Source organism: Euphorbia lathyris, chromosome 3, assembly GCF_963576675.1.
Source record: "Euphorbia lathyris chromosome 3, ddEupLath1.1, whole genome shotgun sequence".
In the NCBI taxonomy this organism is placed as follows: Eukaryota; Viridiplantae; Streptophyta; class Magnoliopsida; order Malpighiales; family Euphorbiaceae; genus Euphorbia; species Euphorbia lathyris.
Window position 1 is genome coordinate 38,712,868 of NC_088912.1, and position 17,850 is coordinate 38,730,717.

Consider the following 17,850-nt stretch of genomic DNA (forward strand, 5'->3'; position numbering starts at 1 on the left):
TCTATGTTATATTACAAAAGGGGGGATGAGTATTGCCTTTCGGTTATAATTGAAGTGAAATTTGGAATTTGAAGGAGATCCACATTTGGAGCTCATATCCACATTGCCTTTCGATTCTCCTTCAAATTCGAAATCTCCTTTCTCTTAGTCAAGATAGTTTAGGAAATTTGGAATTTAAAGGAGAACCACATTTGGAGCCCCTCATATCCACATTGCATACTCCTCAGTCCATCTCCAGGCGAGCATATCATACTCTTCCCTATTGCTGAGGTATTGCTCAGCAACTGCTTCTTGCCCAGGAAATGGCGCCTCAATGTGGGGCTATAATAGTAGATCATATATGTGGTAGTGGGAAAGGGAGGGTGAGTAACGAGATAGATAAATGATTAAGTGTTTATCAAATGAAATAGATAAATGGTGGCATATCTATACTGTGGTAGTGGGAAAGGGAGGGTGAGTAAGGAGATGGGGAAGATAAATCATCCCCTGAGGAGCCACGTTAAGATGATAGATCTTATTTTAGAAGCGAAACTGAGAATAAGAAGAGACATTGATTAGTGTATACAATGTCATGTAGGTTCATATATCTTAATGAGATAAGTTAATATTACTGTTGGATGTCTGTTTGGGAAATTTGGAGGGTAGCTGATTCTGATTTCAAATACACCCCTTTCATATGGGGTGTATTGTGGGCCTTTTATTATGATCGACCATTTGAAGAAGTTATCATCCAGAGGACTTGTTATCATCCAAGATAAGAAGAATCATTACAAGTAGACAGAAGAAACCAGGAAGAGTTGAAGAACAACATATGGATTGACATATCATCGATGGCCATAAGCTACCTTGGGCTCTCCATGTACAGTTTCTCCATCTCAGCAATTACCTGTTGTTGAACAAGTGCAAGGTGATACATTGTACAATATAAGTTTTCTGGGTTGAATGTATAGACACTGAAAGATTGTGATTCTTATTATTTATAGTGATATGATAGTGGTGGCTAAGTGAAAGGTCGTGAAAGGAGAAAGGTCTTTAATTAGTGCGTTTAGGGTATGTGTAATGATGTTAGTGTATTAATGATATGCATTGATTTTTGCAGATATCAAGACTTTGGGATTATAGGTCTAATAATGACTCCAAGATATGGAGATACATCAAGATCGATTTGTTTCAGAATTTGGATATGTATTGGTTATTTTTTTAAGTTTTAATCCAGAAATGTATGTGTAAAAATGTAAACAGATTATGAGTATTGGTCTCCAATAAAATTAAAACCATTGATTTACAGAATTTATACGAAGAAGAAGGCAAAAAGTGACATTTTAATTTTAAACAATGTCATCTAAAAAACAATAAAGAGACATTAAAATAAATGAATCTGTCATCTGAAAATAAATCCTTTGACATGATTGATTAAGACCTATCCATCTAAAACAAGCTATAATGGCATAAATTATTATACGAACTGTCATCGCAAATTCAATATGTCAATTTCCCACACGTCAACTTGATGGTTTTAATTATTAGTATGTCATGTGATGACATTAAAGGTGACAGTAATAATAAATAAGCTGCATCGTAAATATGACAATACGTAAATAGGATAATGTCATGTGTCGTATCTTCACATGACAAAACCTAACCGTCATCTGAAGGTGCAACAGACGGCAACGAGCCCCATGACAAATTTATATCCCGCGGGAAGACGGTTTTTAACCGTCGTTTGAAGGGGGTTTTGGCGTAGTGAAAGGCCGAAAACCTTCCTATAATTATTTGAAAGTGCGGGGGTATCTAGTCAAAGTATTGGCCTCATTACTTAAGAACATGAAAATAGGTCTAAACATAGTTATTAAAAGGGTTGAGGGTATTTTAGGGTTTTTTAAGTTCAAAAAATAAAAGAAAAACAGAGAGAGACAAAGATCAGAAGTTTTTACTACACATATCGCAGCAGACATTATGCCTTACTAGTTAACTAGAACTTAAATCATGCATTTTATGGTTTTATTGTTGGTATTTGACTATTTATGACTAGTATTATAAATTTATGATTTTTTTTTTTGTGCCTCGAGTCGCTCGGGCGCGCGCCTTAAGTTGCGCCTTGCGCTAAGGCTCTAGGACCCCCTTGCGCCTTAGTGCGCCTTGCGCCTTTAATAACTATGAGTCCAAAGGCAGTGGATTGTATTTTCATTGGTTATGCTCTTCATAGTAATGCATATCATTTCCCAGTATATGAATCTAAAAATCCCGAAATTCATAAAAACATCATCATGGAATAAAGAATGCTTTTCTCCATGTAATGAAAAGAAAGATGAATCTTCATCTAGCAAATGACCTTTTGAAATTGTTGATGAAAACAATGAGGGACTTAAACAAAGTAATGAAGTTGAGACGGTAGTTGAGGACAGTGAAGAGGAAGAAGTTGAGCCACGAAGGAGCAAACAAGATAGGGTAGAAAAATCTTTTGCACCAGATTTTCTAACTTAATTGGTAGTCCTTTGTTTCGCTAAATGAGTTTCTATTTCTTTATGATCGGTAATTCCGATATGAAGTGTGGATTTATTTCAATGATATAGAGAAAAGTGATTTGTCCATTTATATGTAATTGAGGCTCAATCTCTTTTTGAGTCTTTTCTTAGCCTTACTTTTATCTGATGCAGTTGCAGATTTTTCACTTGAATTTTAGTTTCTTTATATGAATGAAAACTATAGTCTTCCTGACTTGTCTGATTACGAGAATAAAATGAAGTATATTGTCTGACTAAATTGCTTATTCTGCAACTCAATATCCTATCTTCATTCTCTTTTCCAGGTTGATGAGCTGACAGGAACAGCTGAAGAAGCTAATCAATCTCAACAATGGAAGAAGACGAATCTCTTTCTCGAGATACCCTCAAGAAAATTAGCAGATTCTTCAGAGTAATAAAGATGCCTCCAACACCTAGTCCCACTCCAAGAAAAGTAAATTTTCTCTTGACACCTACTTCTAGTGATGCAAAAGCTTGTACATCCCCAGGTCCTTCTTCATCTACAGGCAAATCGTCCCTAAGAAGTCTCTTACCGAAATAAGCTTGAAGTCTCGGATCTTCATTAGATGTCGAGAAGGCTGGCAATCCGGCTACGGATTCTTCATCTTCTGCACCAAAAGAGAAACCCTCCATCTCAAGGTCATTATCGCTTTCGAAGTTATTCACCCCTAGAATCAAGAGAACATCATCCCTGCCTGGAACTCCAATTTCACATTCTAATCCAGAATCTCTGCGTGGCGGAAGCATCAGTGGTGCGCACAATTCAAATGTGAGTCAATTTTTAGCACACGGATAATCTGATCTAGCTGAATATCTATAGTTTTGTTCCTTCACATCTACAGACATTAGTTAATTTCTTTAGTAAGCCATAGTACACTGGTCTCATCAATTTTTTTACTCTATCAACCTCATGTTTTGCTTATTTAATGCTATGCAATTTTTTTGGAAGTTTTCAATTATGATCTACTGTTTGAAACTCATAGTGGCTTTTCCAGGTAAAAGAAGCTCAGAAACCGATAGCTCGGTCTCTTTCAGTCCCTGTCCACAACAAGGATGGAAGTATAAGGAAGATGGATTCCTTTTTCCGAGTCATTCCTTCAACGCCTCGAGTGAAGGAAGAAGTAACTATAACTGCTTCTCCAGGGATAGATACCGGTATTATTTGTTGTCTTAATTGTTTTTCATTACTTTTTCATTGGTAAAACACATTTCACAGTTCACTTGGCTCTTGAAAAGTTGAAACTGAGAAATAAAAGTTATTTATTTCCGCAACTGGCCTTCAAAATTCTTGAGTATCATTACTTGTTAGAGTTCTCCTTATAAATTCTTCAGTTCTTAAAAACAAAATGGAGACTTCTGTAATTTTCTAGTTTATGAAGAACTTGTTGTTTGCTGTTACCAACTGAACTCAGTGAAATGTTTCAGATTTCCGATGATAGTGATGATGGTGAAGACATACCTGAAGAAGAGGCAGTTTGTAGAATTTGTCTAGTTGAACTGTGCGAAGGAGGGGAGACACTGAAGATGGAATGCAGCTGCAAAGGCGAACTTGCTTTGGCCCATCAAGAATGCGCTATAAAATGGTTTAGCATCAAAGGTAACAAGACGTGTGATGTGTGCAAGCAAGAGGTTACAAACCTGCCTGTCACTCTGCTAATGCAGTGAGTAGAGCTTTTCAGATGGATGCTACTGGAAACAGGCAAGTATTGAAACTCTTGTATGTTTAAGATTTGTCTGGGCTTATGCATCAATTCAATTTGCTTTGCTAGTTATGTTTGCACATATTTTTTACTCATTAGTACCCAAAAACTTGTATAAATTTGAAGTTCAATGGTCCTATAGATGCTATCAACATTTCTGATCCTAAAATTGATGGATGGTGTACAGATAAACTTGCAACCGGTTCTATCGATCCTGCTAGCGACATTTGCAGGGTTTGGTGTAGCAATGAGTGGGAGTTCTACACTGGTTGAGATTTTAAGATGGAGAAGAGTATGGATATCTCAATCGGAGCAGCAGAATGATTCTTATATGATGACATGACCAGGCCAGTTTCCAAGAACTGCTGTAAATTCATCTCAAACAGGATCACGGCACCGACACGGAAATGAAGTGGAAAACCCACCAAGCTAAAGTTTAAGTTAGATTTTGTTTCTGATACAGTAGGTTATTGCAATGACATGAATTGGCTTTGTAATATAGATAAAATAGGATAATATTTTGAAGCTAGAAAACCCATCCTCAGTCTTCAGAGGATGTAATAGCAAATATATGTGTTGTTTTGGTGAGAATTTGGGCATTGTTTAGAAAACAGTGATTGGATTATAACAGATAAAGATAAAGAAGTATTAGCAATGTCCTTCCTATATTATCTTACTGTTATACTCCTTCCAGTCTCTTCGTTCAAGGTTTTTCACTAAATCCAGTAAAATATTAATTAAACTATTAAAATAATTAATTTGCCCTTATGCTTACTTTTTTATTTGCTTAGTTCTTGCTTCAAATCATTTGATAAAATTCTTTGGAATTGAAATTGAAATCGCACTATACATGGAAGCTAAATTAATTAAAAAATAAGCTAAATTAACTCAAAAATCAACTTATTGGCCTAACTTCAGCAATGATACCGAGTCTACTCTATTGGATCATTAACGGTGTTGCCAAGAACCACAAGTAAAATCTTGTTACCAAAAAAATTGATGTCTTCAAAGTGTCAAAGTACAGAACAACGAAAGCACAGTTTATTTGTTAACTTTTTCCCATAATTTTATAACCAAATAACTTAAGTGTTCTTATCCAATTCTATATGTTTGATTTAAAGTCGATGACATATACTGCTATTCACCACTTGCAGTACCCAACAAATGGTAAAAGCCATTTAGAATCAGGAAACTCTATAGGCTTACAATTTAACTTCACCAATCTTTAACTCTGTATTTTAAAATCATCATTCATTACTTAGAAGTTACTAAAAGGAGTGAATACCACGAATTAAACACAAAAATCAAAGATCCATAAACAAGAACCTAATCTATCAAGCAAAATAAAACATCCAAAACTTGAGGAGAAACGCTATTCCTTTTGGCCAAATCAATGGTCACCTGGTATGCTCTTGATGATATCGGAATCACCTGTAAACAAATCAATAAATAACATCAAGAAAATCAAAAGAAAATAGAAAATAAGCACCAAATTCTATAATAAAATCCTTAATTACCTGCATCAATAATGCTGAGGCAACACACTCTGAAATATTTCCCACAAGCAGTGCCCAAGTCTACATTGTCTGAAATAATAACAAACTCACATAATAAGCCAACAAAAAAGTTCCATTAAAATTTGAATTCATCAATCCCTCAAAGCTATAATGTAAATTCACCAAGTAACAGGACACACCAAGCAATAACAATAGATTGTGTTTCAAATTTACTAAAAACAGCTTTGAGATTAATATAATGGTGTGAATATACAATCCACAATCATTTACAATCATAAACTGCAGCTAGGACAAGATCACAAAACTTGACATATCATAAATCCAATCAATTCAATGTTATGCGTTACTCTTTGACATGTTTGCAATTTAGAATAATCAAAGTAAGCAGGTTCTTGTATTAGAATAGCACATGTACCTCGTAAACGAAATGAACACTGAGATAACGATCAGAAATAAGGCAAAATAAAAACTCAAAACTACATCCATACCATTTAAATTCCTCGGTACAAGGGCAGTTTTAAAACTAAATTAGCAAACAAGGAGATCAGAAATAAGGCAAAAAAAAAAACTCAACTACATCCATACCATTTAAATTCCTGGGTTCAAGGCTAGTTTTAAAACTAAATTAGCAAATAAGGTGATCTTAAGGGTTGTGCTTATCATGAAACACAAAGGATTAAGCCCAGAAACTTACTGCCGTTGTAGTGGTGCACTCCAACTTTTGCCAACATAGCATAGTACTCGATCTCAGACTTCCTAAGTGGAGGACAGTTATTGGCAATAATAATCAGCTTCCCTGCAAAGATCAACAATGGCGTTTATTGGTTAATTAACAAAAGGAACTGAAATTACAGTCTAATTACAAAGGGAAATAACACAATTAAATATCTCTACATAAAGCCATATAACCACTCAACATCATGTTAGGAACATATGATACACTAATCGTAATGTAAGAGTAAGTGGACAATGTAAACCTTAAGAACTTGCAGACGATGGAATGCAAATGAGATTTAAAAGGTCATCTACAATTAAAAAGTTTCCATTAACCCCCAATTTGGAGCTTAAAGATTAGAGTTAATGGGAGTAAACTCTTAGGTTAATCTAACATTTTAGATTCCATTACTTCCATTAGGGCTAAACTAACATTTCCAAGCAGGTAATCTATAAGAAAAAGCTAAGGTTCCCAACTTTGACGTCATCTAACATCACTCTCTCATTAACTGAGGCTATAGACGTTATAAAAATAACAATTGTTTGCAAGTTTCACCAAATACTCATTCAAACTTAATAAACTAAAAAATAAACATAAACTCTAACAGTTAACAAATAATTTAACACGAATACTTCGTGAATGGGGGATCTGAAAGCACATCCAGTATGCCAGCGGAAGATGTATAGCTATATTCGATAAAATGACAACATCCAGCAATCAGATCGATACCAAAATACAAATAAGAAACTGAAATATAATACCTTTATTGCTTCTAAGGGATTCCAGGACAGTCTTATAACCCAAGGTGAACTTTCCACTCTTCATAACCAGAGCCAACCTGCTGTTGATGCTTTCATGAGTCTTCTTCTGCAACGCATCAATTCAAATAAAAACCGTTAAAAAATCTTAATCTTCCAAGAAGGTGAAACTTGACTGAAAATTCCAAGGCTACCAAGAATTAAAAACAGGGAGAGAAAATTTACCGTCTTCTTGGCGGCCACCATGGTTGCTCGTCGATTACTGCCTAACACAGAGAGAGAAACCCTAGTTCTGAGTTGGGATGCCGCTTGAACTAAACTAGAAAGGACCGATCGGACTTCAGACGGAAACAGAGAAGCTGTTAGGTAAGAGAGAAACCCTAGTAAAGATAGACATTATATTTATAAAAAGAAAAAAGAAAAAAAAGATAGACATTATAAAATAAGCAAAAAGCATCTTGAAGTCTCTCATCTTTTATTATTTGGTGTATTAAGCTCCTGATCTTTCATTTAGACACATTGAGTTCCTGATCTTTTATTATTTGATGCATTAAGCCTTCGATCTTTTATTTAGACACATTGAGCCCTTGATCTTTCATATATGGGTTTATTAGGTCTTTCCATAAATCAATTTATATATCAGTATATTAAGGGTCTGTTTTGTTAGGTTTATATAACCGCACCGTTTAGCATGTTCTTTAGGCACTACAGCATTTTGGAACTTTTCACGAAAAGCTATTTTTTAGAGTTTTTCATGAACATCTGTTTATAGTTACTTGTTATAAGACCTGTCATGGACCGGGCTGGGCCGGGTTCGGGCCGGGCTGGGCCGGGTCTTCAATCCTGAACATAAAAAAGAAAAGATCAAAAAATATAGATAACATAAAATTTTTTAGATCACCCTTCGTGTATTACCCTATTCATTCTTAATACTTATTATTTCAATTTCTTATTTCTATTTACTTCATATTCGACTTAGTATTCTACTAAGATTCACTTAGAATACCTATATATAGGTATACATTGTATACATTTTTTCTTTTATTTTTATTTATTATTATTTTATTATAGAATATATAATTCTAAAAAAGATATGAGAGAATATATAAGTAGAATATATAAGATAGAATATATAAGTAAAAAGTCTTTTACGGGCTTTTGTGTAAAAGTGCTCGTCCCAAGCCCAGCCCAGCCCAGTATTAATTTAGGCGGGCTCGGGCCGGGCTGGGCTCGAACTTAAAAATCAAATCCCAAGCCCAACCCATATAAGCCCATCTAAAAAAATATACATAATTTTTAATTATAAAAAATCAAATTTATACTTAAAATAAATATTTAATTATAAATATGTAATTTTTTTAATTAATATTAATAAGACGGGCCGGGCTGGGCCGGCCCGTGATATTTTCATATGTCCCAAGCCCGCCCAAAAAATAGGCGGGTTTTAGCGGGCCTGGGCCGGGCTAGGCCTAAGAGTAAATTTCATTGTCCAAGCCCGGCCCAAGGGACACGGGTCTGGGCGGGCCGGACGGGTACCCGGGCCCGTGGACAGGTCTACTTGTTATTAACAAAATTGTCATTCTTATTTTCACAAAATGTGTTTCCTTTTTAACATTATTTTTATTTTTAGAACATAATTATCGAAAACCAAGATTTTATTATGTACAATAATTTTTATTTTTTATTTAAATTATTTTTATTAATTTATATAATACATTTTTTATTTTTAAATTTATTTGTTGATTAATTTAAAACATGTCCATATTATTCATTTTAAATACTAACAGCAATAGTTCAGTATAATTTTACGAAACTAATAATTAAACAGCTAATAACAAACAGCCAACAATAACAACAAACAGCTTACTACAATCGCAAACAACTAACATCAACAACAACATCTATTAGCTAACAGTTGAATCAAACAGGCCCTTAATACACCTATATATGAATTGATTTACGAAATGGCCTAATACACCCATATATGAAAGATCAAGAGCTCAATGTGTCTAAATGAAAGATCGAGGGCTTAATGCACTAAACAATGAAAGCTCAATAGCTCAATGTGTCTAAATAAAATATCATGGATTAATGCACCAAACAATGAAAGATCAGGGGCCTTATGATGCTTTTTGCCTATGAAATATCGTGTTCGGGTTGCGTTTGGGTATCGGATTACCGTACTCCTCTCCCTATAAGCTATTCTTGAACTCGATATCTATATTTCAAATTGGTTTAGAAAATACTCACTCCCTTTTTTTGGGTAAATTACACCCATGACCACTAAACTTTACCCATTTAACATTATGGCCACTGAACTTCGATTCTTAACAGTATGACCATTGAACTTCACACTTTTTAACACCGGTGGCCACCCAACGCCTCAAAACGACCGTTAACGGCCTAAAAATAAAAAAATCCACAGCGTAATGATAGTCTAAGTAACTTTAACTCTTGAAAATTTTCATTTTGAGGTCATTTAGGTGGTGTTTTGTTAGGAGAGACAGTGAATTTTTAGAGAAAGAAAGCTCCACAAATGTGATTTTGGAAAATAAAAATATGGTTTCATGATAAATGTCGTTCTGAACAATTTTAATTCTTCAATATTTTCATTTTGAGGTCGTTAACGGTCACTTTGAGGAGTTAGTTAAAACAGAGTGGCCACCGATGTTAAAAAGTATAAAGTTCAGTGACCATACAGTTAAGAATTGAAATTCAATGGCCACAATGTTAAAATTGGTAAAATTGAGTTGCCACGGGATGTAATTTACCCTATTTTCTTTAATATACTAGTAAGTTTTTTTTTTTACGGAACAAATGATAGTACTTATTTTTTAAGCAATGACAATATTTATTAAATTATTAAAATGAATGACTTATTCTTAATATTTATTTTTTAAAACTCTATTTTTTATATCAAAAATTATCTTTCTCTTTTTTTTGATAGGGAAAAGAAAAATAAAAACAAAACACCACAACACAACATATTAGTTCGGGATTAGCCGAGGAAAGCTCACTCCCATATTATCTTCAAAAAGCAAAGACAGCAGGAACTCAGGTGGAGAAGAGAAAATAGACACGCCCAAGGCCCTCTCATGGCCCTTCGCAACAAGACGATCTGCCACCCGATTTTGCTCTCTAAAAACATGGCAAAAGTTGACAGTATCGAAAGAGGAGCAAATCCTTCTGATTGCTTTAACTAAATTCTGGCACTCCAAACACAGAAACCTTTTATCCGAAATCATATTAACTGCTTCGAGATTGTCTAACTCCACGAGCAGCTTTCTAATTCCCAGATCCTCCGCCATCCTAAGCCCTGAAAAGATAACTCAGAGTTCTGCAATAAAAGAAGAACCCAAGCCTAGATTCTGAGAAAAACCTGACAACCAAGCACCTCCCGCATCTCTCAAAACACCACTGGTAGAAGATGGTATGATTGATTTTTATTTTTTTTATTTTGAAGTTTGTTTGTGATAATTAGATAATAAGGGGGTTTAATTTACAAAATAAATAAATATAATGATCAAATTAACTCTTTTCCCTTTGACTTTTAACACCGTCAGTCAATTTGGTATGTGTTTACTAACGGAATGAACCTCAAGGTACCATTTTGTAAATTTTTAAACCACAGGGCTGCAATCGAAAATAGATGTAACCACAAGGTTTATTTTTATACTTTTCCCTAGAAAATACTCACTCCATTTTTTGGGTAAATTACACCCATGGCCACTGAACTTTACTCATTTAACATTATAGCCACTGAACTTCAATTCTTAACAGTATGACCATTGAATTTTAGACTTTTTGACACCGGTGGCCACTCAATGCCTCAAACCTATCGTTGACAGCCTAAAAATAAAAATCCAAAGCGTAATGATAGTCTAAGTAACTTTAACGCTTGAAAATTTTCATTTTGATGTCATTTAGGTGGTGTTTTGTTAGGAGAGAGACTGGATTTTTAGAGAAAGAAAACTCCAAAAAATGTGATTTTGGAAAATAAAAATATGGTTTCATGGTAAATGTCGTTCTGAATAATTTTAATTCTTCAATATTTTCATTTTGAGGTTGTTAACGGTAGTTAATGGTCGTTAACGGTCACTTTCAGGAGTTAGTTAAAAAAGGCTATAAATATAATATGATATAAATAGTCATATTAATTTGCTGGTCGATTACTGCCTAACACAGAAAACAAAGAAGCTAAGAGAGAAACCTTAGTTCTGAGTTGGGATGCCGCTTGAACTAAACTAAAGAAAGAACCGATCAGACTTCACGCAGAAAATAGAGAAGCTAAGACAGAAACCTTAGTAGTGACTAAAGACGAGACCTTATAAAATATCTTTTTCGGGTTGCGTTTGGGTATCAGTCAAATACAGTGGTTACGAATTGCAAATTAATTAAAAATTAAACCGTAGTACAGTCAAGTACAAATTAATTACCAAATTAATTCTGTGTTGAATTGCATTTAAAGTAGAATTAATATGATTAATTCAGTGGTTACGAATTCAAATTGAATTGCATTCAAATTTGAATTAATATAATTAATTAAGTGGTTGCGAATTGAAATTGAATTACATCCAAATTAAAATTAATATAATTAATTCAGAGGTTAAAAATTCAAATTGAATTGCATTCAATTTGTGGAATCCGAAAACCATATATGTTATGAGTCAGTGTTCTTTTATCCATTACACAACACAAACAGATTTCTCAGAAAATTTTCTTTTAAGCAGTCCGTTTTTTGTTGTTGTTCTTTTGATTCTGATGATACATTCGCACACGGTCAGAGTTCACCTTAGTTACCCTGGGAGCCGGTCACCAAATTAGTGCAATTTGTCTTAAGGGAACTGGTAGTTCAGGCCTCGGGTTAACCTTCGATTTACAGTTTGATTTCATTTATGTTTCCTTTATTTATTTTGTTGTTGGGTTTTCTATCTCCAGTTTAGTTCTCTAAATAGATAATGTAATCGTTTATACTGTTAATAAAATTATCTATTTTATCCTACTCGTGGTTTATTAGTTTCTACAATCTTAAGACAAGCAACTACTAATTTACCTTTGAGATTTACAGATACTTTGACTGGATTTTTGGATTAATTCTTTGATTAATCTGAATTTGTTAAACATAATTTGTATATTTTGTTTTGGACCAATATTTGAATAAAATATATTTTACAAACAAAAACTTTAAGAAATTGGAAATTCAATTCTAAGTTTCAATTTGTGATTAAATATAAACATTTTGTGTTTGTATTTGTGATTTGCTTCTTTGAATTGTTGAATTTTGTTGCTAACTTAATTTGTTTTCTATTTCAGAAACAATGGCTAATGGAGCTTAAAACCCTATTATTTGAGAGAATTCTGGTTTTAAGAATGATTTAGGAAACAAGGGAAGAACATGTAAACTCCGATTAATGGAGATGGTTCCGGTTCTAACAATGGTTTTCGAATCAAGAATACAGGAATTAATGTTTCAACATCCGTAAACAGTGATAGACCTAAGAAATTCACAGGTGTTCATTTCAAAACATGGAAACAGAAGATGATATTCTTCTTAACCATGCTTGGATTAGCTAACTTTGTCAAAGATAATCCACCTACTTGGAATCAGGATGTTCTTGACAATGTTAATGCAATTGAAGTATGGACGCACTCTGATTTCATTTACTATAACTATATTTTAAATGGTTTAACTAATACACTTTACGGTGTTTTTCAAGTTAAGAAAACGACAAACAAAATATGGATGTCTTTATCACAAATATAAGACGGAAGATGTCGGGGCTAACAGAGACATTTCGAAGAAAGTCTCTAATACTTATGTTGCTAGTCAGTTTGTGGCTAGTCAATCTATGGCTAAAGCCAATATGATGGATGTGAATAATAACTTCAAAAATAAGGGTAGGAAACCTTTAGACCCCAAAGGAGGCATTTCCAAGAAACCTAAGTTCATAGGAAAATGTCACATACATTATATGAAAGATCAAGGGCTCAATGTGTCTAAATGAAAGATCGAGAGCTTAATGCACCAAACAATGAAAGATCAGAGGCTCAATGTGTCTAAATAAAAGATCGAGGGATTAATGCACCAAACAATGAACGATTAGGGGCCTTAGGATGCTTTTTGCCTATAAAATATCGTGTTCGGGTTGCGTTTGGGTATCGGATTACCGTACTCCTCTCCCTATAAACTATTCTTGAACTCGATATCTATATTTCAAATTGGTTTAGAAAATACTCACTCCCTTTTTTTGGATAAATTACACCCATGACCACTAAACTTTACCCATTTAACATTATGGCCACTGAACTTCGATTCTTAACAGTATGACCATTGAACTTCACACTTTTTAACACCGGTGGCCACCCAACGCCTCAAAATGATCGTTGACGGCCTAAAAATAAAAAAAATCCACAGCGTAATGATAGTCTAAGTAACTTTAACTCTTGAATTTTTTTATTTTGAGGTCATTTAGGTGGTGTTTTGTTAGGAGAGACAGTGAATTTTTAGAGAAAGAAAGCTCCACAAATGTGATTTTGGAAAATAAAAATATGGTTTCATGATAAATGTCGTTCTGAACAATTTTAATTCTTCAATATTTTCATTTTGAGGTCGTTAACGGTCATTAACGGTCACTTTGAGGAGTTAGTTAAAAAAGGCTATGAAGAATCAAAAACTTGACTGAAAATTCGAAGGCTATAAAGAATAAAAAATTAGGGAGAGAAAATTTACGGTCTTCTTAGCGGCCACCATGGTTGCTGGTCGATTACTGCCTAACACAGAAAACAGAGAAGCTAAGAGAGAAATCCTAGCACTGACTTAAGATGAGACTTTATAAAATATCATGTTCGGGTTGCGTTTGGGTATCAGATTACCGTACTCCTCTCCCAATAAGCTATTCTTGAACTCGATATATATATTTCAAATTGGTTTAGAAAATACTCACTCCGTTTTTCTCTTTTTAATATACTAGTAAGTTTTTTCTATAGAACCAATGACAGTATTTATTTTTTATTTTATTTTTTAAGCAATGACAGTATTATTAAATTATTAAATGAATGGCGTATTCTTAATATTTATCTTTTAAAACCCTATATTTTATATCAAAAATTATATTTCTCTTTAATATTATGGCTTAATTATAAAATCATGGCAAAGCTAAGAGAGAAAATTTATTGTCTTCTTGACGGCCACTATGGTTGCTGGTCGATTACTGCTTAACAGAGAAAACAGAGAAGCTAAGAGAGAAACCCTAATACTGACTAAAGATGAGAGTTTATAAAATATGTGTTCGGGTTGCGTTTGGGTACCATACTGCTCACTCCGTTTTTTTTTTCTTTTTTTTATGGACTCCGTTTCTCTTTTTAATATACTATTATATGGTTTTTTTTATACAACCAATGACAATATTTATTAAATTATTAAAAAGAATGATTTATGCTTAATATTTATTTTTTAAAACTCTATTTTTTTATATTCAAAATTATCTTTCTCTTTTTTTTTGGTAGGAAATGAAAGAAAAAGAAACAAACAAAACAAAAACCGCTCAACCCGGGATCAGCCTAGGAAAACTGACCCCCACCACATCCTCCAAGATCAAAGAAGAGATGAAGACCGGCGGAGAAGAAAAGGTAGAAAGACCCAACACACTAGAGTGCCCTTCCATCGCAAGACGGTCCGCAACACGGTTCTGCTCCCTATAAATATGAGCAAACCTAATAGACTCAAAGGAGGAGCCAATCCTTTAATGCCTTTAATAATGTTCAGGTTATTCCGGCACATAGCATTGCCCTCAGAAATCATTTTAACCGCTTCTTAGTTATCAGATTCAACAAGAAGCTTCTTCACCCCAAGATTCTTAGCAAGCTTCAGGCTAGAGAAAATCCCCCAAAGCTCTGCAGAAAAGGAAGAACCAATACCCAAATTCTGAGAGAAGCCAGAAACCCACCTGCCACCATCGTCTCTAAGGACCCCTCCTGCGGCAATTCTTCTGTCTCTTAGACAAGAGCCATCAGTGTTGAGCTTAACCACACCTTCACTCGGCCTACACCAGCCAACCAGATTGACCTCCTTCCTCTGAACATCCCTAGCTAAGGGGTCTTCAACAAAACTCTCAACCAAGGTACTAATCTTTTTGGAAAAGAAATCAAGGACATTAGGCTGAGGAACCACTCCTCCTCCAAAGATCTCCTCGTTCCGACATTTCCAAATCTGATGGCAAACCACCACAAAAAGAAGAACATCTTGATCCCCAGGCAGAAGAATCCTTTTAATTCCATCTACAAACCAATCAATTTCAGAATAGGCTAAAAAGGAAGGCAGCACATCCCTAGGGAGAATTCTCCTCCAAATCTCCTTACTTTTCTCACAATCCCTGAGAGCATGACACAAAGTTTCCTCAAACCCTCTGCATCTGCCACAGGCTCCAGAATCCACCAGGTGCCTCCTTTTTCTATCCGAATTAGTAAGCAACCTATTCCTAGCCCCGAGCCACAGGAAACTCCTAATACGGTATAGCACTTTTAAGGCCCAAATCGTCTTCCACACCCTAGGGGAAGGAGAATCCAAACCCTGATAGAACGCCTGAAAAGCAGATTTACACGAATAGGCCCCATTGTTAGTCAGCGCCCAACATTAACTATCCTTGTCCTCAATTTGATTACTAATGTGAACACCTCTAATAGTAAGGAGCGATTCCAGACTGAGGTAGGAATCAAATTTATCCCAAATCCACTCCCCTCAAAATCCACCACATCAGCAATCCTCCAGTCCTAAACGTCCAACAGAGGCAAGGAAGTACAAACCTCCAATAAAGGCTCCTTACCTATCCAAATATCCTTCCAAAATCTGATGGACCTGCCATTACCCACATTCCACCCAATCCCAGAACAAAATTCAGAAAAAACTGCACTAATGCCTTTCCAAAGAAAGGAACAATTAACCACTCTATCCTTAAACCCCCCAAACACCTTATCCTTCCGGTATTTCCCGCATAAGAGCTGGACCCACAGAGCTGAAGGAGACTGCCACATCCGCCACAGGAGTTTCATTAATAAGACTTTATTATTCTCTTTGGCTTTCCTAATGCCCAGACCTCCTATATCTTTAGGCTGACAAACCTCACTCCAAGGAACAAGATGGATCTTTCTCCCCTCCTCAGCTTCCCCCCACAGGAACCTACGGTTAATTTTATCAAGATCTTTAAGCACAGGCTCAGGAAGAAAACAAGCCTGCATAATGTGATTGGGAGTCGCACAATTAACAGATTGAATTAACGTAAGACGGCCAGCGAGAGAGAGAGTCTTAGCTTTCCATGTGGCACACTTCATATTTGCTTTATCCAAAGTATCTTTAAAAGAAACCTTAGACACTCTCTCACTGTGGAGGGGAATACCCAGATACTTCCTGAAAGAGCTAGTCAGAGGAATACCCGACAGATCACTTAACCTTTTATAGACACTCTGGTTCATATTTTTAGAACACATCATCCTAGATTTACGGACATTAAGCTTCTAACCAGAGGCCGAACAGACAGGGCCGGCCCTGGGCCTAGGCCAGGAGTGCCCAGGCCTAGGGCCCATGGCTATAAGGGGGCCCAAAATTTTTTTATTACACATATTATATATATATAAAACATGCTTTATACATGAATTATTAATTGTCTTAGTGGTTAAGACAGATACCAGCAATGAAGGAGGTCTGAGTTCGATTCTTTATAAAAGCAGGATTTTACGTTTTTTTATTATTATATGATTTTGGTCTGATTTTGGTCTAAATCCCTTACAAAGCAGGATTTTACTTTTACTTTTATTATTATTATTATTATTATGATTTTAGTCTAAATTTTTCATAAAATCCTACTTTTTTTTTATATGAAAAATAATGACCTACTGAAAAGTAATTTTGATGATATGATTTAATTGTAATTTATCACTAATTATGATATTCATGTAAAAGGCTCTAAAAATTATTTAAGTTTCAAAGGGTCCAAATAATATTTTAAACTTAAAAATATCCAATTGACTTTTTTAATATAGATTGAGGATTAATTTAAAAATTAAACTCATATTTGGTCTATGTGGTATGTAAAATTTTGTCATATAATTTGGTAACATTTTTCTCTTCAAGTATATTTTTTTGAAGAGAAAAAGTAACATTTTTCTTTTGGTAACATTTTTCTCTTCAAGTATATAAGTGACATTTAACCCATTTTGGATGAAAAAGTAATCGATTTGTTTTTTTTATCAAATAACATAATTTTTGACACGTAATATATACACGTAGTAATTGATTTAATTTTTTACCAAATAGATTTAGTATGTAGATAAATAAGAAATTAATGAAATACTTTTTTTATCATGTATTGAAATATATTTTAAATATTTTTTTTACGTAAAATGTTTTGATTAAAGGGGCCTTTATTTATTATTTCGCCTAGGGCCCTTAAATTATCAGGACCGGCCCTGCGAACAGAAACAATCAAGGATATCCATAATAATACTCAACTGCTCCTCATTCCCTTCTAGAAAGATCAGAACATCATCTGCAACGAATAAGTGAGTAACCTGGGGACAGAAGCTATTGATAGCCACTGGGTGGAAACTCCCATTATCAACAGCATCTTGGATCAGATGAGA

The 17,850-nt window shown here is 34.5% G+C and overlaps 1 protein-coding gene and 1 pseudogene across 1 annotated transcript; one reads left to right on the top strand and one right to left on the bottom strand.

The window, feature by feature from the left end:
- Positions 1-302: 302 nt before the first annotated feature.
- On the top strand, positions 303-4,568 carry LOC136222623 (uncharacterized; annotated as a pseudogene).
- Positions 4,569-5,439: 871 nt separating this feature from the next.
- LOC136224854 (large ribosomal subunit protein eL30) lies at positions 5,440-7,612 on the bottom strand. The gene is made up of 5 exons (XM_066013285.1): positions 7,441-7,612; positions 7,219-7,324; positions 6,437-6,538; positions 5,743-5,811; positions 5,440-5,656 (listed from the first exon to the last, which is right to left on the bottom strand). The coding sequence occupies exons 1-5, from the start codon at positions 7,459-7,461 to the stop codon at positions 5,616-5,618; spliced, it is 339 nt and encodes a 112-aa protein (XP_065869357.1). The 5' UTR covers positions 7,462-7,612; the 3' UTR covers positions 5,440-5,615.
- Positions 7,613-17,850: the final 10,238 nt, after the last annotated feature.